Genomic DNA, 18,775 nt, shown 5'->3' on the forward strand with positions numbered 1-18,775 from the left:
GGCGCGGCATTAACAGATAGACTGGAAACGAGGCCTGGCGTGAGGTCAGCGCTTCACGCAGAGCCGCGATCGCCAAACAGACTGCGTGTGCAGCGGGATGAGGTGAGACGAGATGAGGGACAGGGCGGGCGCGGAGCTCACGGTCCCTCACAGCCTCATCCGGCATTGCGGGTGAGTGAGCTGCTTTAACCATCTCCGAGTCCGCCTTCTTGCCTTTAACTTCAGTCACTATCCGCCCCCACGACGTGGCTGAAAGGCTGAAGTGCTCTCCTGGCGTTTAAATGTATTCCCCTCCTGATGCTTTGCTGCTGCTGAGTGACTGGGAAGTTGGGTTGCTTTCACAGGCAAGCAGTTTGTTTTTATAACCCAAACGCCTATTTTAAATGCATTTACCCGTCATTTCTGCTTTTTTGTTCCAAGTGAGGAACAAGTACTGTCACCATCCTGGTTGCCTCATGCACTATTCTTGTTCTTGCTTAAGAATATCTGTTGTAGACCTTAATGAGATTTTACCTGCACATAGATACAGCACAATTAATTTAGTATAATCTCAAAGAGAGATAACAATTCTATGCTGTCTTCACTACAGAGCCATACCTGATGTGGTGCACATAACTCCTTTAGGTAGCCCACCAGTGCTTCCATTTCTACAGTCAGTTTTATGGTATGATACCATTTGTAGCATAAAGGTACTGCTTGCCTCCTGTAGAACAGCCCCTTCAGGTTTGATGGTTGGCATAGTTTGATTACTAACTCAGACTTACAAGATTGTACAGTATGTTCACCTCTTCTGCTCAGTCTGCTATATAGGAACAGCGTCATTTTAAGTTTGCTCAGTAGCTGCCAGCAGTCACTTATGTTAGACCAACTTATGTTAGCTCTGTTTACACCAACAGAAAACAATGCCATTTTTCTACAGTCTTTTTCTAAAGCCCTTTCCACATCTTGCAATGCTGAGCAACTACTGTCTCTAGAAAATAAGTCGCTTTATGAGGAGTGTATTGCACCTTCACTGCAGTCATTTCTTCCCTTAGCATCCCCACCAAAGCCATGATGAAGGCAGCCCTTCCAGCTGGCTGCATGGATGCCAGAAGTGTCAGGTAATGGAGAGTGTGATGCCACAGCTGTGCACATATTAGTGCACATAGGTGAGTTGTATCACGTGCCAAAAACATGTTTTCTTGCTTATGCTAACAGTATACTTGCCTCTACTGGTGTCAGCTGAAATGTTTCTAACACACAGTGAGAAAAATCTGCTTATACTTTCAGCGCAGGTGATCTTACTTTTCACTTTTAATTTGTTGCATAACATTTAAAGTGTTTCTGAAAATTGCTGGAGTAATTATGAGGGAATTCTGTCCACTGTAATCAAAATCATTCTCCCTGCCAAGTATTGTGTTCTGCTTTCAGATCTCAGGGGAGCTCTTAGTGTTTTGGGGCTTTTTTGTTGTTGATAGCATGGAAGGTAGAGGAGGAAATGCTCTCCTGCAGCAGCTACTGCTTAATTTTCTGTCTTCTCTGTACACGTTGCTTTGGAAGACATTTTGACATACTCTTGGGTCACTGCATTATATATACACTGATGAACAAATGTGACAGGCCTTTCCAGTCTCTGCATTCCACTGAATTCTTTATGTCAGTACCCAGTTCTTTTCACCTCCAATAGGTTCCACTCATATTCATAATGCAGCAAATCACAAAGAGCCCAAAGCATCTTTCCTTCAGTCTCTTTAGTGGAAGAATTCTTGCACCAGTAGCTACAATTTGACTTACTTTTACTATGAGTATTGGGGAAAAAATATGCAAATCCATAATTTCTATTACTTTAGTAGTGGTACTTTGAAGTTATCTCTTACCCTAATGTGCTAAGTATAAAATTAAGCTTATCAATGATTGTTTTATGTTTATAGAACAGGAGTCATAAATAGTCACAGTCAAAATGTAGTCCAAATCTGAACATAGTCTGTCAATCCTTGAACATGTTATTAGATTGCATCTTGAGGGTCTAGTTGAAGCATTTTCCTCTGGATCAAAAATGGCTTTGAAAAAAGCCTTAAGTCCAGGAGAAAATCAGTTCGATTAGCAGTTCTGATTGATTCTTGACATAACCTATTGCTGTCTGTCTCTTTGCATTACATTTAACACATTTAAAATGCAGAAAATACTATAATGTTCTCCTGTGTTGCTTTTTAGATTTCTCCACAGGAACTCAAGCTCAAACTGTGACTTCTTAAGGCTTCTATATTTGTGCGGTTCACAAATACTTAAGCTGTTGTTTTTGTTTAGAGAAGATGGAGCAGAGCTTATGATGGCTGTGAGGCAGCTCTGAAGCATTAGTTTGTCAGGCTATGCTGTATGACTCTTAGCTTGCTCACTCAGATTTTGTGCTTGCATGCACTTGATCTTCTATGTGACCTCTCCAGAGAGAAGCAGCCTGAAGTCAGTAACCAGAGGATTTAAGAGTAGCACGTTTCGTTTGTCTGAGAACTCAGTCAAGACCTGCTTCTTGACCAACCAGCTACAAGATATTTACAATACAAAGAGAAGAGGCACAGCAGTCTGTTTTATGACAGCAAGGCTGTGCTTCCAAAAGAATCTGTATGTAAAATAAGGGAAAAGCTGTCTACGAAGCACTGTCTTCTCATGTGTGTTTTGGCTCATTGTGCAAACATTATAAAGTTCCGCATCCTGTTTGTCATAGAATCATGGAATCAACAAGGTTGGAAAAGACCTCTGAGATCATCCAGTCCAACTGTCCACCTATCACCAATAGTTCTCATTAGATCATGTCCCTTAGCACAACATATAAATGTTCCTTGAACCCCTCCAGCGTCAGTGACTCCACCACCTCCCTGGGCAGCCCATTCATTTCAGAGAAGCAGTATTTCGTAACATCCGACTTGAATCTCCCCCAGCACAACCTGAGGCTACATACATCAGTCTCATGTTCCTGGCACATATGTTTTCACTGTCACTGTTATTTTGCCCCAGGAAGAAAGAGTATGTTCTAGCAGATGTGGGGGGTTTTGTGTGCATCATTTAACATGCACTTAGGAAAGTGCTTTGTCCTTATATAAAATGTTTAATTAAGCTGTTTGCTGGTATCAGTATGTTTGTACAGTAGATGCCTTTGGCACCTAATTTAGCACATGAACATTCTCATCTTCTCCCCAGCAATATTCTTCAGTGTGATTGGCGGCATTAAATTTGACTTTTGAATAGGAGGTGAAAAAATAAAACTCTAATTGGAGTGGTTTTGTTTGCAATTACTTATTGATGAGGTTTCTGACAAACATTATATACTTTAGTGACTTCACTGTGCTTCAGTTAAAGGTAAAATAGAAGTGAAAATGGTTCTAAGGAAAGCAAACAAAGTAAAGAAATACGCATTAAGGGAAGATGACCTAGGGCAAGGTGAATTCTGTTTTGATTTGAATCTATGTGCTTTGTATTCTAATTGTTTCTGGCACCATGTTTTGCAGCCCTGAAGAAGTTAATGAAATAAATGAATCAATACACTGAAAAAGAAAAATCCCTGTCCTTTTTATTTTGAAGCAGATAATCAACAAGGCAAGAAAGGTAGCATGGGGAGTCCTAACCATGGAGCCCGAAGCGGTGCCAATAAAGGTACAAGATGCTTAGAAACCCTATGTGCAAAGTGGTGAAATTCATTGACCAGTACAGACATAAGCATGTTGGTTATTCTTCCACTTGTTCCATGTATGTGGCAAAAATGGAAATCCTCTCAAATAAGTAGTAAGTTATTATGGTTACTGTGGTTGTTACTATCTGAACAGAAGAAATCTTCTGGTAGGAGGCTACACAGCTAAAGATAACTCAGAGACTGGTAGAACAAAATAAGCCATTTCTCTCATGACCTCTCACTTCTCCATTTACCATTCCTTCCTGGAAAAGCAATACTGTAAGACAAAAAGGCAAAACATCTGGCCTTGGGAAACTGCAGGTGACAAAACCTGGCACATGTATACACATACAAACTTCTGACATGCACCAGCATTGGAAAAGGAAGATCTAAGAAATAACTAACTGTGGTAATAGTTCTGTGTGTTTTGAAGCGTTTAACTCTTCTCACGAGCGATTCTTCTGTTCAAAGGTTATTCTTGGTCTGGTTTTTCAGCCAACAACAGATTTCAGTCATTAACAAGGCCGGGAAACATTTTATCATGACTCTCCATTTTTAATTACAAAGAAATGCACGACCTTCCGTTAGTGTACAGGTGGAAGAGGAGGTCAGAAGTGCCTGTCAGCAGGTTGTTATTGACTGCATGAAGGTTTCTACCTCAACAAACAAAGCCGTATGGCCTGGGACATACATTTGTGTCACGCAAACAGAAGCATTTTCTGCACCCACTTTAATGTGGTTGGAACAGGTTCGTAACATGCAGCAGTGTATCTAGTGGTCTTAGAAAAATTTCTGACATTTACTATTTCTCTCCATGCTTTGAGCTGCTGTAAAGTACAGTAGAACTTCTCAGTAAGATAATACTGTATTTCAGTCTGACCAGCAATTCTGCATAATCAGTATAATTAGATTAAGGTTGATTACTGCGTAATGGGTCAAGGGCTCTGAAGATCGCTCTGACCAGAGTTTTGTCATTTTCCTTGTGAGCTGAAAATAAATCCTAAGCACGCATGTTACCTGTGACTTCAGCATTTTAAATATCCAACAGGGTGCTTTTCTTCTCATAGGATGCTGTTTCTTTCAGCAAGAACTTGACTGTCTGTTTTTCTCTGCCATGGAAAGGGTAGTCAGAGATCCAGCAGAAAGACATTCAGTAAGAAATGCTTCTTAGAATCCAGGACCTGAAAAGTCACAGGTCCATCCCAAATGTAGTGGAAGCAAAATGAGACTGTTACAGCAAATTCAAACTGTTTGCTGCTTTTATGAATAATTAAAATGAAAATCCGGAGTGTGTGTAGAAATGATGTGTTCTAATAATTAAGATGTATTGTGAGGTTTTTTTTTCCACTCTGATGGGATACATACACACTCAATGGCTCTTCTCTGATACCTGTATGATGCACATGAATGCATCTTCTTTGTTGTCTAAGTTCCTTCTGCATGAGGGATTGAGGTATTATTGTAGTTATGAAGTTAATTTCCAGTAGTTTGTCACAGCTGAGCACTGAATACCCTCCTCTTCCTAAGAAGTTCCAAAGCAATGGCAATTCCATGGGGTGGCTCTGAACCATGTGTGAGCTGGTTTAGAGGACCAGCCTAAAGCTACTCTCAGCTACAGTTCTTGAACTTGATATATGGTATTCACAACACCATTTACTGATTTTATTCTATTCTACTGAATATGTAACAGATACAGCTTTCATTTTGGTCAGTCTGAGCTGTGAATCTTACTGATAACACAGTAATATTTAAACTCCTTCAAAGCTGAGGGTCACACAAGATAAACAGAATGACTTCCTTTACATCAAGTGTCATTTTCAGTTCCTTACACTTAGGAAAGGTGCACTTTAATTTCTTTCCAGAGCCTCCCTAAAGAAAAGGCTACTCAATATTAGGATCACTGAAGTGTTACTTAAGAATATAAGGAGAGTGAAACTTCACAGTAAATCTGAAAGCTGCCCAGCCTTGAAGTTTCATAGTCTGCAAAGTGAGAAGTGTCTTAGAGGCAGTGGTTAGGGACATTAATTTGTCTTGAGCCATTTAACCTTACTGCAGTTTTCACATGTGTAGGACTTGTAATTTCCTAATTTACTTTGCACAATTCTTCCAGTATCTAACTTGCAACAAGTTCTATAAGATAAGATGTTGCTTGTGTTCCGAGTTGGAGGTTAGACTGCATGCTGAATTCCAGTGCACCCATGGTTTTCATTAAACTTGGTGTAAATTTTCATAGCTGGGTTTTGTGAAGGTCCCGTAAGTTGTGTATTAAGTGGTTTAAATTTGTGGGCTGTATATTCAGGATACAGGATTTTTTAGTAGTGGCTCTGTAGTGAAACATCAAAAAAGCTGTTTGGAAACTGTGGTCCTATGGAACGTTCACTGTCAAATGGTTCTGTCTGTAGCTGTGGGTTACGTTTTTCTGTCATGGACTGTTTCATAGTAGGAGTCAAAGCTGAGAGCTATACCGTGATTATATAGGGCTTATTTTACCCAATGCGTGTTTTATTCACACTTCTTTAAGCTCATAAAACTTTGGTAGTATGACAAGTGTATAAATCTACTGTACATAACCATTGTTTTTACAATGAGTGAACAAGAAGGGTAGATGTTGTAGAAAATAAAGACAAGAAATTAAGTTGGATGCATAATTTAGTAATGTGTGGTTTCATGCAAGTGGGACAGTACAAATCAGGTAGCATGAAGTTCGAGCTGTGCAAGCATTTTGCTGTAGCCTTTTCTTGTTTCTAGTCACCATTACACTTTCTCAAGAGCACAAGACTGAAAGTCACCCTCCTTTTGAGCTGAAAAGATCAAAGGGCTGCTGCTAATTTTTGTTTTCCATTGCATGTGAAAAGAAAAGTTCACTGGACAGTCTTCAGGACTGTTATTCCCAATAGGAAGAGGCTTTGACTATATTAAGACCATGTTTATAACTCATTCCCTCCCAGAGGTGCTCATGTTGTTTTCTTAGCTGGGTCCTAATACTGGAGTACTCTCACATGCAAGGTTACTCCAGGCTCAGTATCCACTCTTTAAGATGTTAACAATGATTTGGCTGTAGTAGCTGGCTCTCTGCAAGGTTCTATGGCCTGCTGCTGTTTTCCATATTACCATTATGGGTTGGCAAGCTGGGTATTGAGACTCATAGGGTGAAGCTAATCCCTGCTTTTGCACTCTTGCAGAAATATTGGCAGGACTTTAGGCTATGAAGAGAAATGGATGGAGAAGGGTTGGGGAGAGGCTGGAAACAGCATTTGAGACTCTGCTGTGAGTCTTACTACTGGCAGTTTGTGTTCAGTGCAATAAAGTGCTAAAAGTGCTTGTTTAGGAAAGCTGACAGGAGAACAGAAAGGTAAACTTTGCTGCTCCAGATCCAGAGCTCCTTCCTGACGCTTTGACTGGATAGGCTTAGCTTACTGTTTTAGAGCAAACAAAGCAACATTGCGTTGTGGTGCCAGAGAAGTAATAGAGCGCTTCCTGTACTTAAAAATCAATTCTACATTCCCTGCAGAAATGCACATGGTTTTCTGTGGAATAAATACAGTTCAACATGTTTGGTATTAATATTGTTGGCTTCTTGCTGTTCATATGTATTTTTGTGCCAGAATAATTTTATACAAGAAAAATATGTCTTGAAAGCTTTCATACAGATGAAAAGCAGTACTTTTCACTTGGAAAAGGCGTCCAAAACGCCTCGTGGGGCATTCTGTTCTGTATCTCAATCTATAATATGACCTTCCCAAAACATTTAGCTCCTTGCCATACACCCAGTAGGCACCTTCAGTGGGAGAGCTGGCATCCAAGATACCAAAGGAGATCTTTGATGGGAAAGAGAAGTATTTTAACTGGCAGACTGAGAAGGTGAATCTACATGAAACTAAGTCACTAAGCAAAAAGTTACTGTTTACTCCTGAAGATAACAGTGATATTTATATTTATTTATTTACTTTTGACAGGCCTTTGATTCATTCACCACCGAATACATCACAAGTGAGTAGGTTTGGCACTAGGAGGTCAGGACAGGGAGCTCATAAAGATAAGGTAATACATTGTGACAAGATGAGCGCTGTTTGGTGGATTAGGAGCACATTACTCTAGATATGTAGAATAAAACTGAGTCTAAACAGAACCCTTTGCAGTCACCACTTTTGCATGCCTGATTAGGAAGGGAAAAAAAAAAATAAAGCTTTTACTGATACCTAACCAATATGTCGTTATTGGACATGATTCTTTAAGGTATATATTACGTCTTTATTGTGAAGTGTAGCATTCATGGTATATAGGAATGGGTGTGTAACATGTCAAAAAAGATAAATGCCAACAAGCCAAGGTCTCAACTGTAGTTCAGGGTGTTTGGGTGTCAGGCTATTGGTACCTGAATCTAAGGAGTCCCACAAGCACAAAAGATGGCAGGGCTCTAATCACAACAGTAGATCTAATAAGGAAACCAGATGATTTTGTGAAAAAACAAGATATGTAGGAAGGCACCTAGAAGACTGCGAAGTAATATATCCCTTAGAGGCATCAGCATGAAAGTTAGTACCAGCTTGCTGTGCAGTCATATCACTGCTTTCTAAAAGAAGCACACATGCAACATATCTTGGCTGAGCATCACTTTGGTGGGGGCTGGCATTCAAGGCTGCTTATTAGTTGTGAAGGTGTTTTAAATTTTTTTTTTTCTATCATCTTAGGTTTTACACTTCATGGCATGGCAAACATTGCAAGTGAGGGAAAAATTATTATTCTGTGTTCCTCTAGTGGTGTCTACACATAGTTATTTGTCAAGGTAATTATAGCTTGAGTATGTATTAGGGAGATGTGTTCAAATTAGCCTGCTCAGATAAGAGTAGAAATGTAGCTGGGACAGTGTAGGCTGTGCAGCATACCAGGGGCTGTCAGTAGATGAATCCATAGTCACCGTGGCTGTGCTGCTAATAGCATAACCAGTCTACTGGTTTCCAGTCTGGATAGATCTTCTTGTGCTGCAGTCACACTTGGTGTTTGCAGGCAGCTGTCTGTATTCCTGGGGTGAGGTGAGTGTCTCAGCACTAGCAGGCCAAAGTGCAAGGCATATGGAAACTGTAAAGGTATTTTATTAGAATTCTGAGGTCTCGGAGATTTCAGTTTGGTCCTACAAGCATCATCTTCAATACAACGCTGCAGAGTTAGTCCTTTAGGTGGGTTCAACAAACAAAATTATTAACAAAATTACAGACTGGTTTGGGAGCAAAAAGGTTTGTTTGCATGTCTTAGCAGAAATATTGTGAATATGTGCCGTTTCCTGGGCTCACTCTTTCGATTTGCCTTGTGAATGTGTTGTCTACTCCTCTGCACATAAAAGAATCTCCTCCAGAGGGCATCATTGGTTCAAGCACGATGTCCAGGGTGCAGCTTCATCCTTTTTTTTCCTCCTTTGTAGTCTATTGACAAGAAAGCTTAAAAGCCTAATGATTTTCAAATCTAGTTAAAACGCCATAGAAGGTAAAGAATCTTCAATTCTATAATTTTAGTATAAAGTAAAACTGGATTTTTAGCGTCTACAGCCAGCATTTTAATTTTCACTTAAAATAGGGCCGTAGTAAAATAAAAAGGGTTGTTCATTCAGAAATTTGCTTGGTTTACCTGTTTCATTGCCACTCTCATTTCTAGCTACTACTTCAATCAGCCACTATTTGTGTGCGTGTGTCAAATTTGCATCAGTAAAATTAACTGTCACCGTCCATCCCATCATGGATTTCCTGCTGTTATGCACTATGGTTCGTAAATTGAGCAGATTCATTCTAAGAGTGACAAATGTGATAATTCTCAGGAGATTCCATCTGGTACTTTGCAGAGAGCTTCCTGTCTGCTATCTTCTCAGGTTCCCAAACCCACGATAATTAAATGAACTGCAATTTATCTCTAAACCCGTATACTACTAAATTTCTCTTATTCCTTCTGGAGGAACAGCTGTATTTCTCTATCACTGTATTGTTAATAAGCACTGGGCTAATGATTAGTTCTTCAAAGAGTAGGCTTCTAAATAAGATGATATAACACTGGCATCAGAAAGCAAGCCAAGAAAGAAATGGCAGCAAGAAAACAAAGTCACATTTAACCCCCATTTTTACTTTTGTATGATTGTCTTGCTGCAAGAGGATTTAGAAGATAGAACTGAACTACATCCTGGGTCCTGGAGTGAGAAATTCCTTCGAAGAACCAAGCCTTGTATTCCTCACAAAAAGGATTAACAGTCTCTGAATGCCTGACTAATTTCTTAAACATGGTTCATGCAGCTATAAGGAAAACTATAGCAATTCTAATACTCCACTGCTGTTTGCTTCCTCAGAGAAGACAGAGGCAGAGAAAGAAAGAAATAGATGGAGCAAAAGACCTGAGACAGAACAGTGCTGAAGTCAAGTCAGCTCATATCATTTGCGGAATTGTACATGCACTTGGTGTAGAAGGATCAGCTCTGAAATGTGAATTAAAAAAATAATAAGCTTCAGAAGCTGAAGGCACGTCAGTCATTTCTAATGGAAACTGTGGATAAATTGGATGAAGTATCAAGGGTTCGGGTGCTAATAATTCCCGTGTCAGAGGTCAGTTGTTTGCTATTTGCACTATTAGTGCTTGTGCCCTCTGCAACAGCTTCTGCTGTCCTGCCAGCTGCTGTCTGCTCCGCACTGCACACGCACCGCCGGGGGATGGAGCAGGGATCTCATCACAGTCAGACCTCTTGATATTTTGAGATAATGATTATTATTAGTGCCAACACCCCTTTCAGGGGGACCGTCGCACTAAACTACTGCACAAAATTGGCCGTCCCCATTTGTTAATTAATTTTGTTTGTAAAATACTCCTCTGAGGGAGAGGGAATAAATGTTACCATTAAGGACTTAAATGGGCTTTCAGATGAAATACCATAACCAGCTGCAGGTCAGCAACAAACCATTCTTTGTTAAGGTGTTTTCCTTTCACAGAGATACAGACTTAACAAGCTGAATAATCTCATCCTTTTAAGGTAGACTGTTAAGGTAGACTATGTCTGCGGTCAAAAATACCCTACAGCAGAAAGGAACAAGCATTGGTTCTTTCCAACCGGCCATTGCTTTTAGTATTAAATGTTCTGAAAAGAACTGTGCAAAGGGCTACAGTGTCCTCCTGCTCGTGGTTCATATCTTACACCTCCTTAGCTGCTATTAACATTATAAAGTAATCTTCAGCAAAAAAAAAATCCCTAACTGGCCCATACAAGAGCATATAAAGTATAATCTTACCCAGGTTATAAAAACAACCAGCCAACCAAATGAACAAAAAACCTCGATACTTGCTAATACTATAAGCATCGTGAAATCAGTAGTGTGTGAAATTGCCTTAGAATAAGGCTCCCCCTACAGCCCCCCTCCCTCCAAAAACCATCAGCTTAACACAAGCCTGAAATCTTGAAATTACAAGGAGAAATTACTTTTTGGCCTAACCATCCTCCGACCTTTAAGCCACCAGCACACCGTGCTATGGCCTTAACCCAGATAACCTCAGGCGTTCTGTTAGAGCATTGTTTAAGTATCCTTAAGAACCCCAGTATTGCATAACAAACTTACCAAAAAATATGGAGTTTTGTAGGTATATCGGGCATGCAAGAGGAATCTTCCTAGGGAAGATGGAAAAATATTTAGACATTAGAAAGGAATGTGCAGGAAACAACTGTTGACACAGTGGTTCAGAGAAGTCTGAACAAAATAAGCAAATACATCACCGTAGGTATTAGCAGAAGAAAACCAACTCTCACACAAACTACCTGGATACAATTCTTAAACTAAAGAGGGTAAAAAAAAAATGTCAAAAGATACATGAAATGGGAATAGCAATGAGGTGAGGTTGTTTTTCACATATGGCAGCGGTTGTGCTATGTTTATTGCTTCTACTCAACATCATTTTACTAGTTAGTGTAGCAGCAGATACTGCACTGATAGCATACATAATAGGAGCCTTGGATTTCCCTCTCAAGGCAAGCAATAGTTCACAGAAAATAACTACACAACATTAGTAGGCATAACACAAGAGAAGATGTGAATGTGTCATTAATTGTGTGCGACCAAAAACTGCCCCCACACTTACTGTGATTCACTAAACCTACTCTGAATCGATGATCTATATTTTTGAGGTGCCTTTACAAACCTTTGTGGCACAACATTTCCCAGACATGGACAGAAATAGGTAAAAATTCCAATTTTGTATTCGTCTTCAATTAAATGGAATTCACAATTAAACTGGCGACAGGGTACATTGAACCATCTGGATGTAATGCAAACAAAGGGTCCTTGCAGCTAACTATGGCCTCTGAAAGAGGTGTGAATGAGCAGGCTGTTCCCACCCTTGCAAGGAGCCTTATCAGGAATGCTATCTAGCAATTTTATTACCTTTTGTTATTATTACTCAGCAGTAGTTTTCTTGACACTTTAGTTTTTATATTAATTAACACTAATGTTTTAATATGCCTTTTTAATGTAGCGATGTAAAAGAGTAACTTGTGTTTTCTTGTTCCACAAGCACCTTGGCAGATTTTTTCTTAAGCCAGAATAGGTATTTCTTAAAAGCTTTTAATTGTCTCATTAGTACTTCATACAGAGAAAAGCCGTTATCAGAGGTAAATAATTTTACATGTACCCAGGGGTACAATCAGATATGAAAATTATTAGACAATCCTGAGGAAAGAGCTGAAAGAAAAGATTTGGATGGAGTACTATTCTACTAACAATTACATTCTTAGCATCATGTATTTTTAGTCCTTATGCGCATAACTAAGCCTGAAAGCAAATGAATCAAACACAAAGTACTCCATCCAGTTCATTATTTACTGACCTTGGGAAGATCCTGTAAACCAGTTTCATCTGATGAGGAATGCCTCTCTAATGAGACATACTAACATGAAAGGTGACCCAGGGCTCTGCGTGAGATGGAGCTAATAACTTCTGCTGAGCTGATAAATATGGGTTTCACACCAGCATTGCCCAAGCTAGTGGGGTCTAGTGATGCTGTGGCTGTAAAAATATGGATGAAAGAAAGGAGGCATCAGCAAGAGTACAAGGGAAAGGGTGGGGAGGCAATTAACAGTAACATGGTGCTGGGTGAAGCAAAGTAAACGATGTCATAATAAAATGAAACTGAGGTAAATGGATTTTGAAGAGGTAAATAAGTCTTTCACTGGAGGTACAAAACCCTTTCTGTTTTGTTAAGCTGAATGGTGAGAGTGCTCTATATGGAAGGAAAACACTAGAGAAGAAAATCAGCCCAACGTTTCTGTGCATTAGGGATCTAAAATGGCGTTGCGCTGTTGATATAATTATGTTGTCTTGCTTTTCTAGCTACCTATCTGCATATACTAGCGGTAATTGCTAACAATTATGAGACTGGGCTGCACTTTGCTGCTTCTCAGAGGGGATGCAGAACATGCCCTATAATTCATCTTCCTGACCCAGTTCAGGAGAAGCACTGGCAGGAACTTCTTTGACAGACGGCATGTCAGCAAGAGCTTTTTGCTCTGTCTCACTCCACTAGCCGTGACCAAAGCTATTGCCCTAGATAAATGCTGTTCTTGCCATAATGCTTAAGGCTTGGGTTTTTGGCTGTTTGTTTTCAAGTATTTTTAAGGGGAAGAAAGTGGATGACATTAGTAGATGTTCTTGTAGTTAGATAAAAGTCTAAATGTTCACAGATAAGGCTAAACAACAAAAAGACCTGAATTAATATAATTCTATATATTCTATGGTACAGACAATTTTTGCAGTGCGTTGAAGACAACTTTCTGATGCAGGTGCTGGAGGAACCGATGAGGGGAAGGGTGTTACTGGGCCTTATTCTCATTAACAAGGAAAGACTTGTTAAGGAAGTAAAGGTCGGGGGCAGCTTGGGTTGTAGTGACCATGAGATGGTGGAGTTTGAGATCCTGAGTGGAAGAATTAAAGCAAAAAGTAGGACTGCTACCCTGGACTTTAGGAAAGCCAAGTTTAATCTCTTCTGGGACCTACTTGGGGCTTTCCTGTTGGCCAGGGTGCTAGAAGGCAAGGGGGCCTGTGAGAGCTGGTCAGCATTTAAACAGCTCTTCTTCCAAACTCAGGATTGGTGTGTCCCTGTGAGCAAGAAATCAGGAAAAGGTGGCAGGAGACCTGTGTGGGTGAGCAAGGAGCTCATGCGCAATCTCAAAGGGAAGAAGAAGGTCCATGAAATGTGGGAAAAGGGTCTGACCACTTGGGAAGAATATAGAAATGTTGTCAGGGCCTGCAGGGATGCAACAAGGAAGGCTAAAGCCCACCTGGAATTGAATCTGGCAAAAGTGATAAAGGATAATAAAAAAGGCTTTTTTTAAGTACGTTAACAGTAAAAGGAAGACTAGGGAGAATGTGGGCCCACTACTAAGTGAGGGGGGTGTTCTGGTAATGGGGGATGCTGAGAAGGTGAAGGTAATGAACACTTTCTTTGCTTCTGCCTTTGGTGAAAAAGCTCTCCCTCAGGAATCCCATACCCTGGAGGTTAGTGAGAGGGTCCGGGGAATGGGAAACTTCCCTTCAGCCAGGGAAGAGGTGGTCTGTGAGTGCTTAGGCAGCACTAATGTTCATAAATCCATGGGACCCACTGGAGTGCATCCATGGGTGCTGAGGGAGCTGGCAGAGGTGATTGCTGAACAGCTCTCAATCATCTTTGAGAGGTCTCAGTGAATGGGGGAGGTGCCTGTAGACTGGAGGACAGCCAGTGTCACTCCAGTCTTCAAAAAGGGCAAGAAGGAAAATCTGGGTAATTATAGGCCAGTCAGCCTCACCTCTGTCCCTGGAAAGGTGATGAACAGCTTGTGTTGGATGCCATCTCCAGGCAACTGGAAGAAAAGGAGGTTATCAGGAGTAGTCAGTGTGAGTTCACCAAGGGGAGGTCGTGCTTGACCAACCTGGTGGCCTTTTATGAAGATGTCACTGGCTGGGTGGGGGGAGGGCGGTGGATGTAGTCTACCATGATTTCAGCAAGGCATTTGGTACTGTCTCCCAGGACATCCTTATAGCAAAGCTGAGGAAGTGTGGGATAGATGAGTGGTCAGAGAGGTGGGTTGAGAACTGGCTGACTGGCAGAGCACAGAGGGATGTTGTTGGCAGTGCAGAGTCCAGGTGGCGATCTGTAAGTAGCAATGTCCCCCAGGGGTCAGTGCTGGGTCCAGTCTTGTTCAACATCTTCATCGATGATCTTGATGAGGGGACAGCGGCCACCCTCAGCAAGTTTGCTGATGATACGAAGTTGGGAGGAGTGGCTGACACGCCTGAATGCTGTGCTGCCATTCAGCGAGACTTGATGATCTCTGGAGGTCCCATCCAACCCCTGTGATTCTGTGATCAGACCAGCTGACTTGCCAGAGTAACATCCCTCCTGCCAGTCCAACCAAATGAACAGGAACAAAAAGTCCTACGTGCTTCTGTCTATGGATGAACAACAATATTAAATATAACGCTTCCACCAACTGCTTTGCAGTTTGAATACCAACCTAGCTTAAGGAAATTGATACTAAAAAAGATAAAATAAATAGTCCGGGGTGCCATTCAGTGAGTTAAAGCTGACATTAAATCTGTCTCTAATTTTGCAGTTCTATCCCTGTCAACTTATGGCATTAAATTTTCTCCATTTTCTTTAAATGTGGTGCATTTAAAAAATTCTAATTGCAATTCAGTAGAAAATTATAGGTTTGGTCTCCACACAACTAAAAGAGAATCAGATCGATCTGGATGTGTTACCTACAGATGTCTGGAAATGGTAAATATCTTTTTTTTTTTTTTTTTGCAATTAGCATCCTGCCCCATGGGAAGTGTTACATATCCATATTGAGGCTGACACAGAGGACTGTTCTTTATTGCAGATACCCTTACAAAATGTTCTCTGTCTGCCATTTTGATACCTACTTCTTACCAGTTGGTACAGTTGGACAAAGTTGTAAGGTGTCTGTTTTAAGAAAGAAATGAAATGGACAGCAGCCGCTCTCCCCGAGTCCCACCTGCTTTATTCTTCAGTTTTCAATCAAAGTACTCTCATTCTGAGGGGTCTTACAGTTCTTACTCTGAAAGTTCCCTTATAGTTGACGGGAATTTTGGTCACTCAAAGATATGAAATCTTGAACTGTTCTGGAATTTCCACTTTACTTTTCATGCCACAGAGGACTTCCCCTTCTTTCCACTCCTGTGAAACTAAAAGCAACTTAGACTAGTGTAGATTCTGGGATCTTTATGAATTCCTAGCCAGACTCAACCCCTCTGTGCCTTACTCTTCATGGTATTGTCCCACCTATTCCAGTAGCCTTGGTTTGATAGGGTAACAGATTTCTCTGAGCACAAGCGTAGGAACTAACAAGGTGAATGTCCTTGTTACTTTTCAATGTCCAATGGTCACAGTCCTACTAAATCGGCCCAAGCATCCACACTTGCTTCCTATTTTGCCTTAATCTGAAGTTTTGTGAGGTCAGGCAGATCTGTGGGGGAAAGCAGCAGTGAAAGCTCTCTCTGCATCCTTCCTTTGCTTATGCACAACAGGAAGAGAAAACCACCAGGTTTTGCTTCAGATGAAGATGAGCAGGTTGTTTGCACTCTTCTTAAAAAGCAGTCCACGTGGGCAGGACCCATCAGAAATCCTTTGACAAACTCTGATAAGGTAAATGAGGCAGTAAGCAGATAGTTAAGCTATCACACAGTCTGCCTGCAGGTCTGAGGCCTTGCTTTGTGTTTCTGATGCTCTCTTTAATTTAGTATTTCTACCTTTTATTCTCTCAAAGTCTAATAATTTAAACTATCTTACCAGATCTATTGCAGCTAACATATATTTGACTTTCCAAGGTGAGGATTGAGATGCAATTTCAAACTGAAGCCACTGTAAAGAAGAGCTGTAGATGTCCCAGATAAAGCTGAAAGCTTGGAGCCTAAGGAGTCTTTAGGAGGTGTGCAGCACTGATAGGACAAGCAAAGATGGTTTCAAACTTCATGTGGGCTGCTGGTTTGCTGAGGGAGTGGTACCAGTCTGAGTTATACCACTCTCAGAGCTGTAAAATGGGTCAGGCCTGGCTACACCTGTTTGTACAATGAGCATTCCTAACATCCACAGGCATCCTGAGGTACCCGCAGCAAGGCATGCAGGCAATGGACAACGAATGCAAGTGAAGAGCTGCTAGCTCATCCGGTTTCTTGTAGCTATTACTATACGGTGAATAGTTCCCCAAGCAGCAATTCATTGTGATTGCAGCGTATACCTGAAAATGAGGCAAGTACTCTCATGCTTAGCTTGACAAAAGGTAAGAACAGAGACAATAAAGCTGTTGTAACTAAGGGACGTTGTTTAGTGGGAAAATATTGGTTGGACTGGATGGTTATGGTGTTCTTTTCAAACCACAGTGATCCTATGATTCTATAGTTCTAAGTTAAGCGTTCCAAAAGTGTTTAACCAAACCTTTACTTCAGTGTGTGTTGTTTGGGAATGCAGGAACCAGCTGGTGTTATTAACATGGGAGCACCATATTGGCTGCGAACCTCTTCTAATTTATAGCGACTGCTTTAACCAAAGTCATTATTGACTAATTAGAGCCCACAAGAAACAAGCTGATGAGGCAGGGAAGTTCCATGGCATTGCACACACAAATGCATTCTGCGGGCTGCTGCCAGAGACTGGGCATGTAGCAGTTGGGTATTCAGGCTGTTACAGAAATGCTTTTGTAGCTCTTTTTAAGGGCTGGTAGTTTGCTGGCAGTTATTCTACCCATGGATCACCAGGTCCTTGTTCTGATCCCAGTCTGTGGATGTTCCCTTGCTCTCTCTTTGTTTCACAGGAGGGCTGCGCTCCCTCTAAAGACCTCTTTTTTTTTGGGGGGGGGAGGAACACCCAGCCCCGATTGCTGTTGAATACATCAAAATAAAGCCATTCAGCTCTGAGAAAAGAAGGGGGGGATGTGGGGAAGGTCATCCTTGGACTATAAGATCGCACACACTGACACCTCAGCAGCCGCAGCACTGAGGTGTTGCCGCAGCGCAGCACAATGGCTGGGGGCAGCTCGCCGCCTCTCCCTCCACACCCCCGGGCGGTGCGGCCGTGTCCGCGCTTCAGCTCTGTGCAGAATCCCGTTCCTCCTCCCAACCCTCCTGAGGAAGCGCTCCATCCCCCGTTTTTTCCCCTCCAAGCCGCTGGCGATCCCCCCCCTCCTTTCTTTCCTCTCAGCCATCCCTCCATCCTCCCCCTCCCGCCGCAGCAGCAAAGGCCGTGCGCGCTCCGGAGGCGCGTTCCCGTGCCGTGCCGCAGCTGTCCCGGCGCGGCCCCGCCCCTCTTCAAACCCGCCGCCATCCAGCACAGCGGCTCGAGGGGGGGCCGGACGGAGGGAGGGAGCGGAGCCGAGCGGCGGAGGGATCGGCGGGCGGAGGGATCCATACGCTGGAGCCGCCCGGCGGAAGGGAGGAGGGGGCGGGTGATGCGGCGCGTCGCCGCCGGCTGAGGCTGAGGCGGCCGTTATCTGAGAGCGGGGGAGGGGGCGGCGGAGCAGCGCGGGGCTCGGAGCGGCGGCTCGGGGAAGGGCGAGGCCGCGAGGTGCGGCCGCCGGGCCGGGTGTGACGGCGTCACCGCACTGCGTCACCGCGCGGCCGGACGGGAGCGGGCGGATCGGGACCGGGAGCCGTGCCGCCCGCTGAGCACGCGGCGCTTCGCCGCCCGAGGAGCGAGGGGTTTGTTCCGCACGTTGTTTTTGTCTGATGCGGAATCCCGGGCGCTGGGCAGCGCTTCCCTTCCTGCCGCTCGGCTCCTCAGCATGTAGCGGGCGGGCGGCGATAGCGGGGCCGAGATACACGGGCGGCCTTTGAGACACGCCGCTGTTGGAAAGAGGAAGGTTAATCCTGGCCGCTGAGGCGCGGGGCTCTGGGCGGCATTGGAGCCGCGTTGAGAAAATGGGGCTGGCTGGCTCCAGCTGAGTCCGTCCGCTTGTGGGAGCTGCTGCGGAGCGGGGCTTCGGGAGTTCTGGCATCACGGAGCCACGCCGATGTCGGCCTGTCGCATGTAAAATGGAGAACGAAGTCTTCACCCCCCTTTTGAAGAAGTTCACACGCAGCCCGCTCGTCACATGGGTAAGCGCTGTTTTTTTTTGCACGCCTG

The 18,775-nt window shown here is 42.8% G+C and overlaps 1 protein-coding gene and 1 long non-coding RNA gene across 18 annotated transcripts in view; both read left to right on the top strand.

The window, feature by feature from the left end:
- Positions 1–60: 60 nt before the first annotated feature.
- On the top strand, positions 61–12,665 carry LOC107310829. The gene is made up of 3 exons (XR_001553745.2): positions 61–171; positions 1,035–1,148; positions 2,194–12,665. It is a non-coding gene; the product is annotated as an uncharacterized LOC107310829 (long non-coding RNA).
- Positions 12,666–18,298: 5,633 nt separating this feature from the next.
- Positions 18,299–18,775, top strand: part of CCDC88A (coiled-coil domain containing 88A) — a 69,726-nt gene continuing 69,249 nt past the window's right edge. For all 17 annotated transcript variants that reach the window (XM_015856822.1, XM_015856826.1, XM_015856827.1 and 14 more), the window contains exon 1: positions 18,299–18,747. In XM_015856822.1, the coding sequence (XP_015712308.1) occupies positions 18,685–18,747 (63 nt within the window). In that variant the 5' untranslated portion in view covers positions 18,299–18,684. The remainder of the gene's footprint in view (positions 18,748–18,775) is intronic.

This window comes from Coturnix japonica, chromosome 3 (genome assembly GCF_001577835.2).
Source record: "Coturnix japonica isolate 7356 chromosome 3, Coturnix japonica 2.1, whole genome shotgun sequence".
NCBI classification, from domain to species: domain Eukaryota; kingdom Metazoa; phylum Chordata; class Aves; order Galliformes; family Phasianidae; genus Coturnix; species Coturnix japonica.